The 19,138-nt window shown below is 50.6% G+C and overlaps 1 protein-coding gene across 7 annotated transcripts in view; it reads left to right on the top strand.

Moving 5' to 3' along the window:
* Positions 1-19,138, top strand: part of PLEKHG4B (pleckstrin homology and RhoGEF domain containing G4B) — an 81,623-nt gene that overhangs the window by 38,371 nt on the left and 24,114 nt on the right. For all 7 annotated transcript variants that reach the window (XM_032337877.1, XM_032337876.1, XM_032337881.1 and 4 more), the window contains 4 exons: positions 405-599; positions 1,142-1,265; positions 5,038-5,131; positions 10,329-10,415. In XM_032337877.1, the coding sequence (XP_032193768.1) occupies positions 405-599; positions 1,142-1,265; positions 5,038-5,131; positions 10,329-10,415 (500 nt within the window). The remainder of the gene's footprint in view (positions 1-404; positions 600-1,141; positions 1,266-5,037; positions 5,132-10,328; positions 10,416-19,138) is intronic.

The following is a 19,138-nucleotide window of genomic DNA, read 5'->3' as shown; positions in this document are numbered from 1 at the left end:
CAGGGTGGCGCAGGAGATCCTGGCCCCCCCACCCTGGGTGAGGGCAACACAACCCCAACTGCTGCCTGCCCTCAGGGTGCTCTCACCCCCTATGGATATATTTTGTGACACACTTTGGGAAATCTGTGTGAGAAAATAAATTAGGATGACATTATTCAGTATAAAAATTTTCTCCCTGAAGAGTGTTTACGTAGGGAGCAGTCTTGGTGCCGCTGTAATGTTCCATTTTTATGTGTTCATTCTTGCCCGACTGCTCAGGAATGCGCCCGTCCTACAGGTATTTTCCACCAGAGATGGGACTAGTTCTCATGGGACCCAGTATCTTCACACACGATTTCCTCCTGGTGTTTGTGGCAAGCTGAGTAGCTGCCTTCAAACCAGAGAAACCCTTCGTCTTCGACTAGGTCTTGCTGGTGCCGACGCAGACAGCAGCCCCTTCCGTCGGCCCGATCCTGGCTGGATTCCAGATGTGCCTGAGCCACTGTGCCCCGAGGGAGGAGGACGGCCACCCAGCACGGGAGACGTGCCCAGCCAGATGCCCAGGCCGGTGCTGGAGGTCAGCCAGGAGCTCCTGCAGTCGGGGCTCCTCGCCCTCCCCGGTGAGCATGGCGGGAGTGACAAGGGGCCAGAGGCACCTTCTAGACAGCAGACGTGTGTTTCTCCAGTTCGGGAAGCTGGACGTCCAAGTTCAAGGGGACAGCACAGTCGGGTTCTAGCAAGGGCCCCTCCTCCTGGTTCACAGTTGACACCTTTACACTGTGTCCTCACATGGTGGGAGGAGTGGGGGGGGCCTTCTGGGGTCTTTTCGTAAGAGGAGTGGGTCCGGTTCGCAGGGCTCCTCCCTCGTAACGTAAGCACCTCCCAGGGGCCCAGCTCCTCGTATGACCACACTGCGGGGTAGGGTTCAACGTAAGGATTTGGGGGAAACACAAATATTCAGGCCATAGCAGTGCACAGTCGCCCTTTGAGGAGAACATAGCTGTCGCCTGCCCAGGTGAGTGCCAGGCCCTCTCTCCTGGCAGATCTCACATCTAAGACCAGACCTCAGCAGTCTGCAGACCCTCGCTCAGTACTTCTCAAGCTTGGAGCCATGCACATCCCCATGGGGGCTGCCCCTTCATGACGCCCTCTGTTTCTGCAGGGACCCGAGACCACCAAGGGAGGGCCGTGGTGCAGGTCTGCACGAGGGGCCCACTCTGGTCCAGCAGACACGCCTCCAGCGCCGAGCTGACCCGCCTGCTGCTGTACTTCCATGGCATCCCCAGGTGGGACTGGGCCAGATTCCCACCTTTCAGACCTTTGGGGGTAACCCTGTGCGAGCTCACGTCCTCACACGAGGGTCTCTGTCTGCAGCCTTGGGGGCCCCCCGTGGCACGGTCAGCAGGCTCCCACCTGCCTCTCGGGCTCCTGCTGTCTTTTCCCTGCATGCCTTCCTCTCCCCCTGCTCACCTTGACCTCTCCCACTGAATCGAGGTCACACACACTCTAGCCTTGAGGTGCGTGTTGCTCTGCATTGGTTAGCACTTGCTGTAAGCGTTACGTTTGTACATCTTTTATGCTCTGCCTCTCTCTGGATAAAGACCTAACGGATAGAATCAGTGGGTCAAGAAATCACACAAGTGATAGTACCTGGTCCCCAGAAGCAGCAAAGACTGATGCTAAGTGACTCTCACATTTAGCTAGGCGATGCCGCGGGCCAGGAAGAACGCGTGCCAGCCCCTTAAGAGGGGCTGTCCTCCCTGACGTGGGATTCTAGGAAGGCACACCACCTGGCTCGTGCCTGACAACGTGTGGAACAAGTGTGCACCAGAGCAGGGCCTCAGATCCCCTCGTGGGCCGAGGACAGAGCAAGGAGAGCAGGAGTCGAGGGCGGCTGCAGTGAGCTCTTTCATACTACTTACCCATCCGACGCAGGCGTGCTTGGGACGGCCCTCGTGGCCACCAGACCAAGAGTCCCCGAGGTGCTGGATGGAGACAGCCCTTAGCGGAGGGAGCATTGCCAGCTGCTGAGCTTGGTTCCAGAGTCACACGCCTGGCTCCAGAGCCCAGCTGTACCCTTCCTGGCGGGTAGCTGGTGCTCCCCCGTCCCCGTGTCCTCGGCAGAACCAGATGTAGCCACTCTCCCAAAGCTGTGTCAGAGGGATCGGAGATCGTCTGCGTAAAGCCCGAAGACGGACGTCTGGAGCGCCGTCCTCACGGTGCAGCCCATGGTGCCCTCAGCAACACGAAGGGCTCACGTGGGAACACGTTTGTGATGCCTCATCGCACGTGACCTTGTGCTCCCTACGGCACGTGAACTTGCTGCTGGGATTTCCTCCGAAATAGCGTAGGCAGATTCCATGTGGGAACAATTAGGGAGGGAAAGAAAGTGTGCTCCCCGACACCCTCTCCCAGAGCGCGGTTCCCTGTTCTCTGAGGGCTCTCGTTTCGCTGCCCTGGGTGAGCCTGGGCTTCAAACTTGCCTTTCAGCACAGACTTCAAAATATAAAGAAATACCCTGGAAAAAAATACAGATTCATCCTTGTCTCAGCTTATAAGCCTCAAGTAAATGCCGAAGCTCTAAGATAAAGGCGTTTTCGGTTTACCAACGGTTTCCTTTCACAGGAGGCTCTAGAATGACCTCAGGGCAGACGTGCAGAGCAGCCCTGATGGACAGGACGGCAGCTGTCTGTAGTCTGTAGAGGTCACACCCTTCTGCCTGCTCGGCCTGGCCGGCCTGCCTGGCTGAGTGCTGTCCTCTGCACTCCACAGCCGAACACCAGCAGTGGGGTTAATCTGTGGGGTTGGAGACCAAGACTTGACCCTGGATCTGGAGCCCTCTGCCTTTCCCACAGGAAATTCAGCCCATCGCCCACCCCGCCCAGAGCAGGAGCCTGGCCCACCCTCAGGCACTTGGGCACCTCACAGAGGAGCCTCCTGGTCAGCTGCTTATTTCCCCCCGAAACACGGGGGCTTTGTTAGCGCCCTGACTGACCGCGGCTCCTCTTGGGACGGGACACCAGCCTTCGGCTGCCAGAACCAAGTCCCCCAGGAATCGTCATTAATTACGAGGGGGCATGCCCAGCCACGTCTGGTCGCCGGTGATGCCCGCTGCGTCACAAGGAGCCATGTGCTCCTGGGAGCCTGCCTGGTACACGGGCTGCCGTCAAACTCTCAGATACTCGGAATCTTGAAGTCAGATGGGTCTTGGCTGACATCCATCCGTCCATCCAGCACTTATAGGAGGGAACAGCAAAGAACAGGCTGTGGCTCCTGCCCTCCAGGGGACACACATGGGAACCCAAGTTGTTGGATCTCCCAGCATAAGACAAGCCCCCAGCGCTGGTAGGGGCTGCAGCCTCGGCCAGGGGTGGGGCCTCCGGGGGTGCTCTGTGTCCTCGGGGACACACGTGATTGCAGACAAGACAGGAAGGACATTCTGAGCAGGAGGAAGAGCACACACAGAGCCGCAGCCGGTCACTTCCTGAGGCAGGAGGCAAGAGGGACGGGCCACGCCGGTGGGGGGCCCCGGGCTTGAAGGCCACGCAGACCTCCGGTGGTGAAGCCAAGGTGACCCAGAGACACGGCGTGGCTCTCTTGCAGAAATGCGGGCCCGGGGAGTCTAGGGCAGATATGACCGTGTCCAGGGGCCCCAGCGGAGCCCGGGGAGGCCAGCCAGCTCCATCCCCCACAGGCGACAGGTGGAGAGAAGCAAATTTGGTCTGGGGGGGCCATGCTGGGGCATCTCCTCCTGTCTCATCCTATGCTAGCTGAACTCCGAGTCCTGGGCTTCCCCTCCACCCGCCCGGCATGGGGGGGGGGGGGGAGGGTGTCCACTGTCTCTGAACTTGGGAAGCAGCCCTCACGGAGGGGGGGCTCATTCACTCTGCGGCCGTCCCCTTCAGCAAAGCTACCAAGAGGATGGGCCGGTGGAGGAGGACGTGCAGGTCTGGAGCACCGGGGGTCACGTCCCAAGCTGAACCAGCCAGGGTGGCCGTGAGACCACCGGGGAGCAGTGGGAGGAGAGTTAGAAGGGGGAGGTCACGGTGGGGGGGGGCACGGGACCCTCGGAGGAAGTCGCAAATCGTGCCGAGGTCCTGACAGCACCGACCGGGCCTGCTCCGGGCCACACGGGTCCCAGAGCGGCCTCCGTGGCAGGGAGGCGTGGACGCACCGCTGGCCAGCTGTGGGGGAGAGTGGGGCGTTTCCCAGCCTTTTGTGGTCTGGCTTTGACATCCGAACAGCAGCCTCCTCGCCGCCCTTACGACGCTAGCTTCCCCGAGATGAACCCCCCTTCCGGGGCAGCACTGAACGGTCGCCCCCAACACTGGGGGGCACAGCCACCCTCCCGGTCAGGATGGGGCTTTGGTCTGACCCGCGGCTCCGTTCACTTTGTGCGAGCGGGCCAGAGCGCGTGGGCCTGTCTGTCCAAGCCCGGCCCCCACGCACACGGCCGAGGCGGCGCACCCGTCCCTCCGGGAAGGTGGGGCTGGACAGGCCACCTCGCCCCAGCCGGTCACCGTGCCGCGGTTAGAATGGAAGCATACGGTCGTGATCACAGTAGGGCCAGAGCTGGTACACGGCGGTGTCGCAAGAACCTGGCGGCCTTCTCCCCTTTAGAGGATGTTCTGCTCTCCCACGCCAGCTCCAGACACGTGGGGAGCCGAAGGACGGGTCTGGGCCGCAGTCCTGAGACCCACCGGCCACGTGTGGTGCTGGTCCATCAGATTAGGGTCCCCGTGGTGCTCCGGCCCGAACAAGCAGCCCAGCCCAGGACAGCACCAGGGCCTCCGCGCGCGACTGGGCCGTGTGGGAGGGACAGCAGCAGCACCCCTGCTGGAGCGGCCGTCGGACACGACTGCCCCCAGCATGACCCAGCTGCCCTGTCCGCACCCGGTACGCAGCTAGGCGCCTCGGCAAGCAGCAGACTGATGTGTGTCTGGGGACTGGGGGAGCCAAGGGCATGGGGGCGAGGCTGCGTCTCACCCAGAGATGAAGACTCCCATCGTGGAAGGGATTTTACCCGCAGCGGCTAACGCTGACCGTCTCTCCCCCCAGGAAGGAGGTGCGGGAGCTGGGGCTGGTCGTCGTGGTGGACGCTCGCGAGGGTCCAGCTGCCCCTGCCCTCTTCCAGGCTCTGGCAGCGCTGCAGGTGAGTCCGGGTGACTCCTGTCCTCAGGACACCGAGCATGGGGCTCCCTCATGACTCAGGAGCAGCTGAGCGCAGCCGTGCCGGGACTCACCCCCAGTGTGACTCTCGGGCTGAGCTGAGGGTCCCGAGCATGGCCGTGGAAGGCAGCAGAGGAAGAGCTGGGCTCTCACCCATCCACCGTGGGCACCCACCCCGGGCCGGGCACGTCCTCTCCTGGGTGGTCACTGCAGACCTTCCGGGTCAGCCAGGACCAGGCTGTGCCGGCAGGACCTCTCCCCTCCACAGCAGTCCTTCTCTGGTCCCCAAGGAAATCAGCATGCAGGGGTTCACGCCGCGCCTCCTCAGACAGGGATGGAGCTGTGGGTGCCGTGAGGCAGGTACGGACCTGCCCACCTCTGCGGTGAGGTCCAGGGAGGGTGTGGCAGGTTTGCGTCACCCTGGGAAGACCTGACCTGGATCTGGGGACGTGAGTAAAACCAGGAGGGAAGTGGGAGTCCCTGGAACAGGGAGGAAGGCACCCCCGGGGATGCTCCAGGGACCCAGGGCCAGGGCCAGGTGGGCGCCCCAGAGGGTTCTCGCTCCCTCAGACGTGTGTACACAGGGGCCTTCATGGGCCAAGCGCTGTGCTGGAGTCCGAGGTCCCCCGTCCCCCTCAGTGAACGCCTGTTCCCTCTGTTGGGTCTCTGCTAAAGGTGTAGGCGTCCGTCAGGCTCCGTCCAGGCTCCTATGTGTAGGGACGCCACGTGGAAGTTCTTTCGAGGAAGGACTCTGAGGTGGAGGTCGAGGCCCATCCGGATGGAAGTGCAGTCAGTGCACCGGAGAGCGGCATGTGGGGAGAGAAGAGCCCCGGCAGGCAGGCGGTGCACGGGGCCGGGGCTGGGGGGCAGGCGGAGGTGGGGGCGCGGCGGCGGGACGGGCTGGCAGGAGCAGGCATCCCGGTCAGGGCACCTGGCAGGGGGGCAGCTCCTGTCGGACACAGAGGCGAAGGAGGGGACTCCGGGGAGGAGGGGCCGACCCAGCGGTGCCGTCGCGGCCCTCGGAGCGGCCCTCCGTGCGCAAGTCCGCGTTTCAGAGGCCGAGCCAGGCTCTCAGCAGGAGGAAAGCCTGAGTTAGCGCCTCGAACACGGCACGACAGGTCTGACCTGCCGAAACTCGGTTTCCACGGAACACCTGAAGGTGCATAGACCCCTTAAGCTCCTCCCTGCTCTCAACCAGCCGCCGGGCTCGGACGTCGGCAAGCGGGAGGTCGTCCGGTTTGATGTTCATATTCCGCGTGGGCTCTGAACGCCTGTTGAGATTCTGGTTTCTCTTAGCCGCGTGCAGTTTCATAGAGCAGCAAAGACAGAAGTTACCGGAAGCCTTCTGGGAAAGCAGGGGTTGACGGATTTTCAAACGGATTCTGAAGGACGCTCTGCTCCAAGGAGGAAGGCCACTGGGCGATGGCAGGGCTCCTCAGAGTCCGGTGACTGCGGGAGGAAGGTCTTCCATCTGGAGCCTGGTCGCGGCGTCCTCGGGGGACAGAGGCGCAGGGCTGTTAGGGCCTCAGACGCACACTGCTCGGGAGCGGGTGTTTAACCCGGTCATCACACACCGGTCCGCACGGCTCCCTAGAAATAGCAGCTTGTGGAAACACAGAGAGAAAAACTTGTTTCTGCCTTTGAAGCTGAACTAAATTGTTGCTGTTGCTTAAGTGGCTTTGAAGCTGCGAGCAGGACTTGTGACCGGATTCTGGAAACCCTTCTACCTGCCTCACGTGCCCGCTGGGAGCAGCGTGTGGCCGTCAGCCGGGCTCGAGCATCCACAGCTCCCGACCCTCCGGGCCGTGCCCCACGGACCCTGCCTTCAGGAGCAGCCCCTCCTCGGCCTCCCCCGGCCTCCCCGCTGCTCTGCTCTCCTCACTCCTTCCGCCTTCAGCCCCGGGGGCGGCCGGTGGTGGGCAGGCTCCCTGCACTCGCTTCTCCCCAGACCCTTTGCCAGCCCTGGATGGCGCTCCTGCTGGTCACCGTGGCCACAGTGGCCGTGGCCGCCCTGGACAAGTTTCAGATGAGGGGGGAAGCCGGGAATGCAAGGACTCGCTGCTGCGCCCAGGAGGAGGCGCTCCCGGGTTAGCAGGTGGTGCTGGTGCCTTGGGCTCCGCGGGCTCCTCACCAGGCCCCTCCGGTCTGTGGTCTGCGCTGCATGGCCCGGGCGCGGGGAGGCCACGGAGGCCGGGCTGGGGCCGCTCTCGCGGTGCGGGGCTCGAGGACCTCGGGCAGACACCCAGGCAGACGCACGACAATGTCCCACGTGGGGCTGGTGTGGAGGTCAGGGTGACCACTGCCACCCCCTGACGAGGACCCCGTGTGGCCCTGGCCTCATGCGAGGTCACGTGGGGGCCAGGAAGAGTGCCAAGGCTGCAGCTGCCTGCGGGCTCCTCACCGTGCCATGCTCTGTGTGTGTCGTGTGCAAACGGGTCACAGACCCGGGACACTGAGGTACGTCTGCGGCTTTGCAGGAATTCCCAGGAGCCAGAGGACTGGGGTGGCCTCAACTTCTTGGGCATCCCATAAAAACTTGAAAATTGAGTGTCCAGCCCCAAAGACCGACACCCGAGCCCTCCTTGTTGATGCATACACTTAGCAGCCACCCATGCCCGTGTGTGCGAGACCCCGGCCCACCGCACGCGTGGCCTCTGAGCCCTGCAGCTGCCCGCGGAACCACCTACCTTTTTCCTGGGTGAGAACACCTAGCCCTTCTGTTTGTTCGGGCTTCCTTAAGCCCTGGGCCACTCGGGTCCCACGCGGTGGAATGAGCCCTGAGTAGGACAGTCCCTCTCTGCCCATACTTCTCCCAGAGCAGAAGCGGGAGAGGCGTCCGCTGCATCTTTCAGTTTCTGTTGCAAGTGGATCTTCGACGGAACGCCGGGAATCCAGTCTTCTCCCTCCTCCGCGTGCGATGTCCAGACTGCCCTGAGGTCTGGGGCCTCCTTCAGGGGGAGGCTTCCCACCACCCCGGGTTTGGCTCAGGCAATACAGGAGCTGTAACCCGAGCCAGGTACCTGGAAATAAGCCGAATTTAAGGGTCATGCTTCCATTTTCAGTTTTATTTCTGAGGAATACACGGAAGTCGTGAAATTTTTCTGTACAGGGCAAACAGTAGAATCTCCTAACTGCCTCCAGTGACGATACTTCAAATTTATTGAATCATTAAAGTTCCAATACATAAGATTTACATCTTGAAAAGGAAATGATGGTTTTTTTCATTTCATGGTGGAAGAAAATGCTAAGAATTACTTATCCCTACCCCACCCACAGCACGTAACTTCTACACGCTGATACGACGCTCGTCCTGAGGCACAAACTGCGTTCTCACTTGTCTGAAAATTCACACCCGTCTCCTCCGCAGTAGCAACAAGTCCTACCAGTAAAAATCACTCAAGTAGGGATATATGAGAAATACGAAACACTTCACAAAACCGTGTAGTCTTAATTCATAATAACCGAAGAGTTGACCTAAACTGAGTGAGAGAAATAGAAAATGACTCAAATAAAAAGCAGGAATGTTTTTTCTATGGTTTTCTATGGCTTTTACTCATCGAATGAATGTTTATGACTCATGAAATGAATGTTTGTGGAATGTCATTCATAAGAAGCCACATAACAAAAATGTAAATAGATAAGATTAATTTAATACAAATTAAGTACTGGTTATTTTGGAGGCCTATCCAGTCAAATAGGGGATCGATATTGGGGACTACCAAAAGCCTAAAGTCTGCTTATTCCCACAAGAAACTTAAAAACTAAAGCTTTAGAAAATATGAGTGAAGAAGCAAGCACTATGAAAATAAAATAATTTTATTGTTGAGTGATCTGACCTCAATGTAATCTAGCAAACAGAAGTCAAGGAGGTTTGTTTAAAGTTTAAAAACATGTCCAAACAAAACAAAACAAAAAGGGTTGGAACCCCAATACGGAACACATGCCTCATACTGTGCACAAAAATCACAAGTGGGTCCCAGACCTGTGTGCGCTACTAAGAACCACCAGGAGGAAACAGGAGAAGGTCTTTGGGACCTTCATCGGGCTAAGATGCCTCAGCTGTGACAGCAGCACCGTGACCCATAAAGAAAACCATGATAAGGTAGACTTCATCAGAATTTTGAAACCTTTTCTTCAAAAGACACTGTCACTAAAATGAAAATACAAGCCAGGAGTTGGGAGACAATGTGTGCAAAACACAGATCTGATAAAGAACTTGTGTCTGAAATACACGAAATCCCAGAACTCGGCAACAAGGTGAACAGCCCAAGGAAATACGGCCGAGATTTGAACACGTTTGACCCAAGAAGATAAACGAACGGCAGAGAAGCATGGAAACGTGCGTTCAACACCAGTAATCACTGGAGAAACACAACTTGTAACCAAAATGAGGTAGCACACCAAACCTGCCCGTAGCGAGGGCTCGGTGTTGCTCCTGGAAATGCAAGTGGCGCAACCACTCCAGTTTCTTCAGAAGTTAGAACACACTTGCCACGAGACCCCGCAATCCTACCGCTAGATGTTTACCTTCACATGCAGTTTATAGGGGCTTTGTCTATGGTTGCCACAAACTGGAGACAAGCCAGACGTCCTCTAGCTGGTGAGCGGTGGGGGAGCTGTAACGCCTGCGGGCCGGGGACCTCTTCCATAGAAAGGAACGAACCAGGAGCCTCCACAGCTCGGCCGAGTGGCAGGTGCTCTGTGCTAAGTGAAAGCAGCCTGTGCTGCGTGAGGCCGTGTGTAGATATCTGGACCAGGCACATTTATGGACGCGGGAGACCGATCAGTAACTGCCAGAGGCCGGGGGGCTTGCCAGAGCAGCTTCGGGAAATTGGGGGCTGCTGAACCGTTGTATATGTCTTGACTGTGATGGTGGTTCCAGGACTGTAAGTTCTGTCAAAATTTAGAGAACTCTATATTTGAGAGGGTGCATTTTATTATCCCTAAATTATAACCAACAAACTTATCACTAAAAATTTACATGCAAAAGGTCAAATAATGTCAATTATTGGTCAAATTATAAGGTCCAATAATGTCCATTTAGAGCAAGGCAGTTACATTTTATACCTTTGAGGTACTTGGGGAAAATATCAAAGCAGAAGTAGCATCCGTCAAGTTAGACAATTTCATGAAATCCGTTAAATATTACAAAGCTAATCAGTATTTCTTTCTTATTTCAGAACACGCCTCCTCCCATAATTCATACTATTGTGCTGTTGGTGAATAAAGAATCGGGATTTAGGCCTGACAAGGATGGAACAGTTCAGGTAGTGGCTTTAGACCCTCAGGAGTAGATATGACTCTGGGTGATACACAAACTGAAGTAGATGAGATAAAACATCCTAAAAACTTCATGTGAATTCATGCTTCATCCGTCTAAGTAAGAGCCTGAAAGCCCATCCCCGATCCCTTCAGTTTCTGCGGGACCCTCAAGAGTGTGGCAACAGAAAACTTTTAAAAATCTGATTTTTCTTCTCTACCTCTTCTTGCTTCTTTCTCTTTTATCTAAAAACTAGTTTGCCTTCATTCTTAAAGGTTTTTTGGCTGGACACAGAGTTCTGGCCTGTAGAAGGCCTTCGTGTGTTTTCCAGCCCTTTAAAGGTGTCTCCTGGTGTCTTCTGGCCTCCACAGTTTCTGACGAAAAGGTTGTTGTAGTTCACGTGATTGCTCATCTATAGAAAATGTGCCATTTTCCTTTGGTTACTTCCAAGATGGTCTCTTTCTTTTCACCAAATTGACTAGAACGTGACGTGGTTTTCTTTATCTTTATCCTCTTAGGTTGGGCTGAACTTGAATGTTTAAATTTATGTCTATCACCAATTCAGGAAATTTTCATTCATCATTTCTTGAAATGTTTTATTCTGCTTCATTCTCTCCCCTTGTTCTAGGATTTTGATTACACACACTGATGTTGCCCCATAGGTCTTTTTTTGTTTTTCACTCTTTATTGTACTTTTACTTTTTGGAATTTCGAGAAGTGATAGTCTAGGTGTTTTCTTTCTCTTTCTTTCTTTTCAAAAGCAACTTTACTGAGACATAGTTCATGTCCCATACAAATCATTTATCAAACCGTGTCAATGATTTTTAGTATATGCATGGAATGATGCAACTCATCCCACAATCTAATTTGATCTATTTTTAGTTTTTCCCAGTGCTCCTCCCAAGTGCCCTAACCATCCCCCGTCCGGCCCACCGTCCACCCACCTTGCGCCAGTGACCCTCAGTGTGTTCTCTGTTGCTAAGAGTCTCTTACGGTTTGGGTCCCTCCCTCTGTTTTTCCCACTTGCCCTGTGTTCATCTTAACTTCCAGAAATGAGTGAAATCGCGTGGTATTTGTCTTTCTCTGATTTATTGTGCTTCGTCCGCACGACCGCAAATGGCAGTCGGCCGGATCTCATGGCAAGGTCTCATGGTTTTGGGTGTTGTTCGTAAGTGATGAATCACTAAACTCTACTTCTGACGGCCGCACAGGATTCCACTGCACGTAAGCAGCCTGCCTTCTTTCTGCGTTCTTCTGTTGGTGGACGCCGGGGCTCTCTCCACAGCTTGCTGTTGGTAACACCGCTACAAGCACCCAAGGTGTACGTATCCCTTTGAATCAGGGTTTTCGTGTCCCGTTGGGTAAATACCCAGTAGTGCAGTGGCTGGGCGGGAGGGCAGTTGTACTTTTAACCAACTGAGGAACCTCTGCCGAGTTCAACAGAGTGGCCGCACCCCCACCCACGGTCCAAGAGGGCTGCCCTTCTCCACATGCTCACCAGCATGCGTCGTCCCTGTTGGTGTCGGCCGCTCTGTCAGGTGCGACGGGACCCGTGGGTCGGAGGTGATGTCGAGCATCTCTGCATGTGTCTCTTAGCCGCTGGGATGTCTTCTTTGAAAAAATGTCTGTTTGTCACTTCTGCCCACTTTGCAATTGGATTTTTCTTGGGGGGAGGATGTTGAGTTTTAGAAGTTCTTTAAATATTTTGGATACGAACCCTTTAAGCAAGGATGTTATTTGCAAATATCCTCTACTCCATAGCTGCCTTTTAGTCGTGCTGGCTGTTCCCTTCCCTTCCCTGTGCAGAAGCTTTTGTTTTGATGAAGACTTGATAATTTATTTTGGGTTTTGTTTCCCTTGCCTCAGGAGACAGATCTAGAAACAGGTTGTGACGGCCGATGTCAGAGAAATTATCCCCCGTGCTCTCTTCTAGGGTTTTTATGGTTTCAGGTCTCACATTGAGGTCTTTGTTTTTGAGGCTAGGTTTGTGTGTGGTGAAAGAAAATGGTCCAGTTCATTCTTCTGCGTGTGGCTGTCCAGTTTTCCCAGCACCGTGTGTTGAAGAGACCGTCTTTTTTCCATTAACATTCTTTCCTGCTCTGAGGAAGATTAGTTGACCTTATAGTTGTGGGTCCATTTCTGGGTTTTCTATTCTGTTCCATTTAGCCCATGTTTCCATTTTTATGCCAGTACCGTACTGTTTTGATTACTACAGCCTTGTAATATAACTTGAAGTCCAGAATTATGACGCTTCCAGCTTTGTTTTTCTTTCTCAAAGTTGCTTTGGCTATTAGGGGTCTTCTGTGGTTCCATGTGATTTTTTTTTAATTTTTTCTAATTTTTTATTTTTTTTATTAACATATAATGTATTATTAGCCCCAGGGGTACAGGTCTGTGAACCATCAGGCTTACACACTTCACAGCACTCACCATAGCACACACCCTCCCCAATGTCTGTCACCCCACCACCCTCTCCCTACCCCCCTCCCCCCAACAACCCTCAGTTTGTTTTGTGAGATTAAGAGTCTCTTATGGTTTGTCTCCCTCCCAATCCCATCTTGTTTCATTTATTCCTTTCCTACCCCCCAAGCCCCCCACATTGCCTCTCAACTTCCTCATATGATATTCCTCATATGATAATTGTCTTTCTCTGATGGACTTATTTCACTCAGCATAATACACTCTAGTTCCATCCATGTCATCGCAAATGGCAAGATTTCATTTCTTTTGATGGCTGCATAGTATTCCATTGTGTATATATACCACATCTTCTTTATCCATTTATCTGTTGATGGACATCTAGGTTCTTTCCATAGTTTGGCTATTGTGGACACTGCTGCTATAAACATTCGGGTGCACGTGCCCCTTCGGATCACTACGTTTGTATCTTTAGGGTAAATACCCAGTAGTGAAATTGCTGGGTCATAGGGCAGTTCTATTTTCCAATTTTTGAGGAACCTCCATGCTGTTTTCCAGAGTAGCTGCACCAGCTTGCATTCCCACCAACAGTGTAGGAGGGTTCCCCTTTCTCCGCATCCTCGCCAGCATCTGTCATTTCCTGACTTGTTGATTTTAGCCATTCAGACTGGTGTGAGGTGATATCTCATTGTGGTTTTGATTTGTATCTCCCTGATGCCGAGTGATGTGGAGCATTTTCTCATGTGTCTGTTGGCCATCTGGATGTCTTCTTTGCAGAAATGTCTGTTCATGTCCTCTGCCCATTTCTTGATTGGATTATTTGTTCTTTGGGTGTTGAATTTGCTAAGTTCATTATAGATTTTGGATACTAGCACTTCATCTGATATGTTGTTTGCAAGTATCTTCTCCCATTCTGTCAGTTGTCTTTTGGTTTTGTTAACTATTTCCTTTGCTGTGCAAAAGCTTTTGATCTTGATGAAGTCCCAATAGTTCATTTTTGCCCTTGCTTCCCTTGCCTTTGTCGATGTTCCTAGGAAGATGTTGCAGCGGCTGAGGTCAAAGAGGTTGCTGCCTGTGTTCTCCTCAAGGATTTTGATGGAGTCCTTTCGCACATTGAGGTCTTTCATCCATTTTGAGTCTATTTTCGTGTGTGGTGCAGGGAAATGGTCCAGTTTCATTTTTCTGCGTGTGGCTGTCCAATTTTCCCAACACCATTTGTTGAAGAGACTATCTTTTTTCCATTGGACATTCTTTCCTGCTTTGTCAAATTTAGTTGACCATAGAGTTGAGGGTCTATTTCCGGGCTTTCTGTTCTGTTCCATTGATCTATGTGTCTGCTTTTGTGCCAGTACCATGCTGTCTTGATGATGACAGCTTTGTAATAGAGCTTGAAGTCCGGAATTGTGATGCCACCAACTTTGGCTTTCTTTTTCAACATTCCTCTGGCTATTCGAGGTCTTTTCTGGTTCCATATAAATTTTAGGGTTATTTATTCCATTTCTTTGAAAAAAATGGATGGGATTTTGATAGGTATTGCATTAAAGGTGTAGATTGCTTTAGGTAGCATAGACATTTTCACAATATTTGTTCTTCCAATCCATGAGCATGGAATGTTTTTCCATTTCTTTGTGTCTTCCTCAATTTCTTTCATGAGTACTTTATAGTTTTCTGAGTACAGATTCTTTGCTGCTTTGGTTAGGTTTATTCCTGGGTTATCTTATGGTTTTGGGTGCAATTATAAGTAGGATTGACTCCTTAATTTCTCTTTCTTCTGTCTTGTTTTTGGTGTAGAGAAATGCAACTGATTTCTGTGCATTGATTTTATATCCTGACACTTTACTGAATTCCTATACAAATTCTAGCAGATTTGGAGTGGAGTCTTTTGGGTTTCCACATAAAGTATCATATCATCTGCAAAGAGGAATAGTTTGACTTCTTCTTTGCTGATTTGGATGCCTTTAATTTCTTTTTGTTGTCTGATTGCTGAGGCTAGCACTTCTAGTACTATGTTGAATGGTGATAATGGACATCCCTTCGGTGTTCCTGACCTTAGTGGAAAAGCTCTCAGTTTTTCTCCATTGAGAATGATATTCATGGTGGGTTTTTCATAGATGGCTTTGATGATATTGAGGTATGTGCCCTCTATCCCTACACTCTGAAGAGTTTTGATCAAGAAAGGGTGCTGTAGGGGCACCTGGGTGGCTCAGTGGGTTAAGCCGCTGCCTTCAGCTCAGGTCATGATCTCAGGGTCCTGGGATCAAGTCCCACATCAGGCTCTCTGCTCAGCGAGGAGCTGTTTCCCTTCCTCTCTCTCTGCCTGCCTCTCTGCCTACTTGTAATCTCTCTCTGGCAAATAAGTAAATAAAATCTTTTTTTAAAAGATTTTATTTAAAAAAAAAAAAAAGAAAAGGTGCTGTACTTTGTCAAATGGTTTTTCAGCATCTATTGAGAGTATCATATGGTTCTTGTTCTTTCTTTTATTAATGTTTTGTGTCACATTGATTGATTTGTGGTTGTTGAACCAAACTTGCAGCCCTGGAATAAATCCCACTTGGTTGTGGTGAATCATCCTTTTAAAGTACTGTTGAATCCTATTGGCTAGTATTTTGGTGAGAATTTTCGCATCTGTGTTCATCAAGGGTATTGGTCTGTAATTCTCTTTTTTGATGGGATCTTTTTCTGGTTTTGGGATCAAGGTAATGCTGGCCTCATCAAATGAGTTTCCAAGTTTTCCTTCCATTTCTATTTTTGGAACAGTTTCAGGAGAATAGAAATTAATTCTTCTTTAAATGTTTGGTAGAATTCCCCTGGGAAGGCATCTGCCCCTGGGATTTTGTTTGTTGGCAGATTTTTGATGACTGCTTCAATCTCCTTACTGGTTTTCTATTTCTTCCTGGTTCAGTTGTGGTGTTTATATGTCTCTAGGAATGCATCCATTTCTTCCAGATTGTCAAATTTTCTGGTGTATAGTTGCTCATAATATGTTCTTATAATTGTTTGTATTTCTTTGGTGTTGGTTGTGATCTCTCCTCTTTCATTCATGATTTGTTTATTTGGGTCCTTTCTCTTTTCTTTTGGATAAGTCTGGCCAGGGGTTTATCAACCTTATTAATTCTCTCAAGGAACCAGCTCCTAGTTTCATTGATTTGTTCTATTTTTGTTTGTTTGTTCCTATTTCATTGATTTCTGCTCTGATCTTTATTATTTCTCTTCTCCTGCTGGGTTCAGGCTTTCTTTGTTGTTCTTTCTCCAGCTCCTTTAGGTGTAGGGTTAGGTTGTGTATTTGAGACCTTTCTTGTTTCTTGAGAAAGGCTTGTATTGCTATATACTTTCCTCTCAGGACCGCCTTTGTGGTGTCCCTAGGTTTTAAACCATTGTGTTTTCATTATCATTTGTCTCCATGAATTTTTTCAATTCTTCTTCAGTTTCCTGATTGACCCATTCATTCTTTAGAAGAATGCTCTTTAGCCTCCATGTATTTGGGTTATTTCCAAATTTCCTCTTGTGAATGCTCTTCAGAGCATTGTGGTCTGAAAATGTGCAGGGAATGATCCCAATCTTTTGGTACCAGTTGAGACCTGATTTGTGACCTGGGATATGATCTATTCTGGAGGATGTTCCATGTGCACTAGAGAAGAATGTATAGTCTGTTGCTTTGGGATGGAATGTTCTGAATATACTGTGATGTCCATCTGGTCCAGTGTGTCGTTTAAGGCCTTTATTTCCTTGTTGATCTTTTGCTTGGATGATCTGTCCATTTCAGTGAGGGGGGTGTTAAAGTCCCCTACTATTATTGTATTATTGTTGATGTGTTTCTTTGATTGTGTTATTAATTGGTTTACATAGTTGGCTGCTCCCATGTTAGGGGCATAGATATTTAAAATTGTTAGATCTTCTTGTTGGAAAGACCCCTTGAGTATGATATAGTGTCCTTCCTCATCTGTTATTATAGTCTTTGTCTTAAAATCTAATTTATCTGATATAAGGATTGCCACTCCAGCTTTCTTTTGCTGTCCATTAGCATGGTAAATTGTTTTCCACCCCCTCACTCTAAATCTGGAGGTGTCTTTGGGTCTAAAATGAGTTTCTGGTAGACAGCATATTGATGGGTTTTGTTTTTTTATCTGATACCCTGTGTCATTTGATTGAGGCATTTAGCCCATTTACATTCAGGGTAACTATTGAGAGATATGAATTCAGTGTCATTGTATTGCCTGTAAGGTGACTGTTACTGTATGTTGTCTCTGTTCCTTTCTGGTCTACTACTTTTAGGATCTCTCTTTGCTTAGAGGACCCCTTTCAATATTTCCTGTAGTGCTGGTTTGGTGTTTACAAATTCATTTAGTTTTTATTTGTCCTGGAAGGTTTTCATCTCTCCTTCTATTTTCAATGATAGCCTAGCTGGATATAGTATTCTTGGCTGCATGTTTTTCTCAGTTAGTGCTCTGAATATATCATGCCAGTTCTTTGTGGCTTGCTAGGTCTCTGTGGATAAGTCTGCTGCCAATCTAATATTTTCACCATTGTATGTTGTAGACTTCTTGTCCCAGCCTGCTTTCCGGGTTTTCTCTTTGTCACTAAGATTTGTCAGTTTTACTATTAGATGATGGGGTGTGGACCTATTCTTATTGATTTTGAGGGGTTCTCTGTGCCTCCTGGATTTTGATGCTTGTTCCCTTTGCCATATTAGGGGAATTCTCTGTAATAATTCACTCCAATATACTTTCTGCTCCCCTCTCTCTTTCTTCTTCTTCTGGAATTCCATTTATTCTAATGTTGTTGGTCTTATGGTATCACTTGCCTCTCGAATTCTCCCCTCATGGTCCAATAGTTGTTTGTCTTTCTTTTGCTCAGCTTCTTTATTCTCCATCATTTGGTCTTCTATATCACTAATTCTCTCTTCTGCCTCATTTATCCTAGCAATAAGAGCCTGAATTTTTTTTATTGCACCTCATTAATAGCTTTTTTTTATTTCAGGTTGGTTAGACTTTAGTTCTTTTATTTCTCCAGACAGCATTTCTCTAATATCTTCCATGCCTTTTTCAAGCCCAGCTAGCACCTTGTGAATCATCATTCTGAATTCTAGATCTGACATATTACCAATGTCTGTATTGATTAGGTCCCTAGCCTTCAGTACTGCTTCTTATTCTTTTTTTTTTCTTTTTTTTGTGATGAGTTTTTCTGTCTTGTCATTTTATCCAGATTCCAGATAGGCTGGAGACTAGAACAAAGCCCTTTGCTAGAATTAGGGTATATTTTGATCTATTAGAAGTTGTATCCCAAAATTTTTTAGAAGAAAAAACCCTATGTGTATACAAAAAATAAAGTTAGATACAATGAAGGATAAAATATGACTCTAATAATGAAAGGTCTAAAAGATTTTTTTAATGAAAGTATTGTTAAGATAAACTAGTTAAAAAGTATTAAAAGAGGAAAGAGTAAAAGTTTAAGAAATTAGAATAAGAAAAAAATAAAACAAATTAACTTTGTAAGACTAAAGAATCATGGGGAGAAATCCTTCAATTCCATGCTTTGCTTTCTCCTCCTCCGCTGTTCTCCTTGGTAAGTGAAGTTGGTCTTGGCTGGATTTCTTGCTGATCTTCTGGAGGAGGGGCCTGGTGTAGTGATTCTCAAGTGTCTTTGCCCGAGGCGGAATTGCACCACCCTTACCAGGGGCCGGGCTAAGTCATCTGCTCGGGTTCGCTTTCGGTAGCTTTTGTTCCCTGAGCACTTTCCATAGAGTTCCAGAGGACGGGAATGAAGATGGCGGCCTCCCAAGCTCTGGCCTGGAGGAGCCGAGAGCTCGGGGCCCCACTCCTCAGGGCGCCCTCAGAGAAAAGCCATCAATCCCGCCTGTCTCCCTGGCCTCCAGCTTCGTGCCGAGCTCACCCAGCCTGTGACCAAGCGTCTCTGGCTCTGGCTCACGGCCCCGCCTGGAATCTCCAAGCCCAGCAGATCCCTGCCACTCTTCCAAGGGGGTCTCCCTGGATCTGCCACTTGCAGGGTCCCTGCTCAAAGAGCATTGGCCCGCAGATTACAGTTTAAGGTAACCCTGAGCTGAGAGCTCACTGCTCAGCTCTGTCTCTGTAGCCGGCTTCCCTGCTCTGATACCTGTGAGCCATGCCACACTCAAACACCTCTGATCCTTCTGTGACCCCATGGGACCATAGACCATGCTGTCCCCGTGTGGGCTTCACCCCGGCTAGCCTCTGGAGCGACGTCCCTCAGTGGAGCAGACTTTTAAAAGTTCTGATTTGGGGCTCTGTTGCTCCACTGCTTGCCAGGAGCCAGCCGTGGTCTGTCTACCCCCAA

Source organism: Mustela erminea, chromosome 3, assembly GCF_009829155.1.
Source record: "Mustela erminea isolate mMusErm1 chromosome 3, mMusErm1.Pri, whole genome shotgun sequence".
In the NCBI taxonomy this organism is placed as follows: domain Eukaryota; kingdom Metazoa; phylum Chordata; class Mammalia; order Carnivora; family Mustelidae; genus Mustela; species Mustela erminea.
The sequence above is the reverse complement of the archived record's forward strand: the minus strand, read 5'-3'. Positions and strand labels throughout refer to the sequence as shown.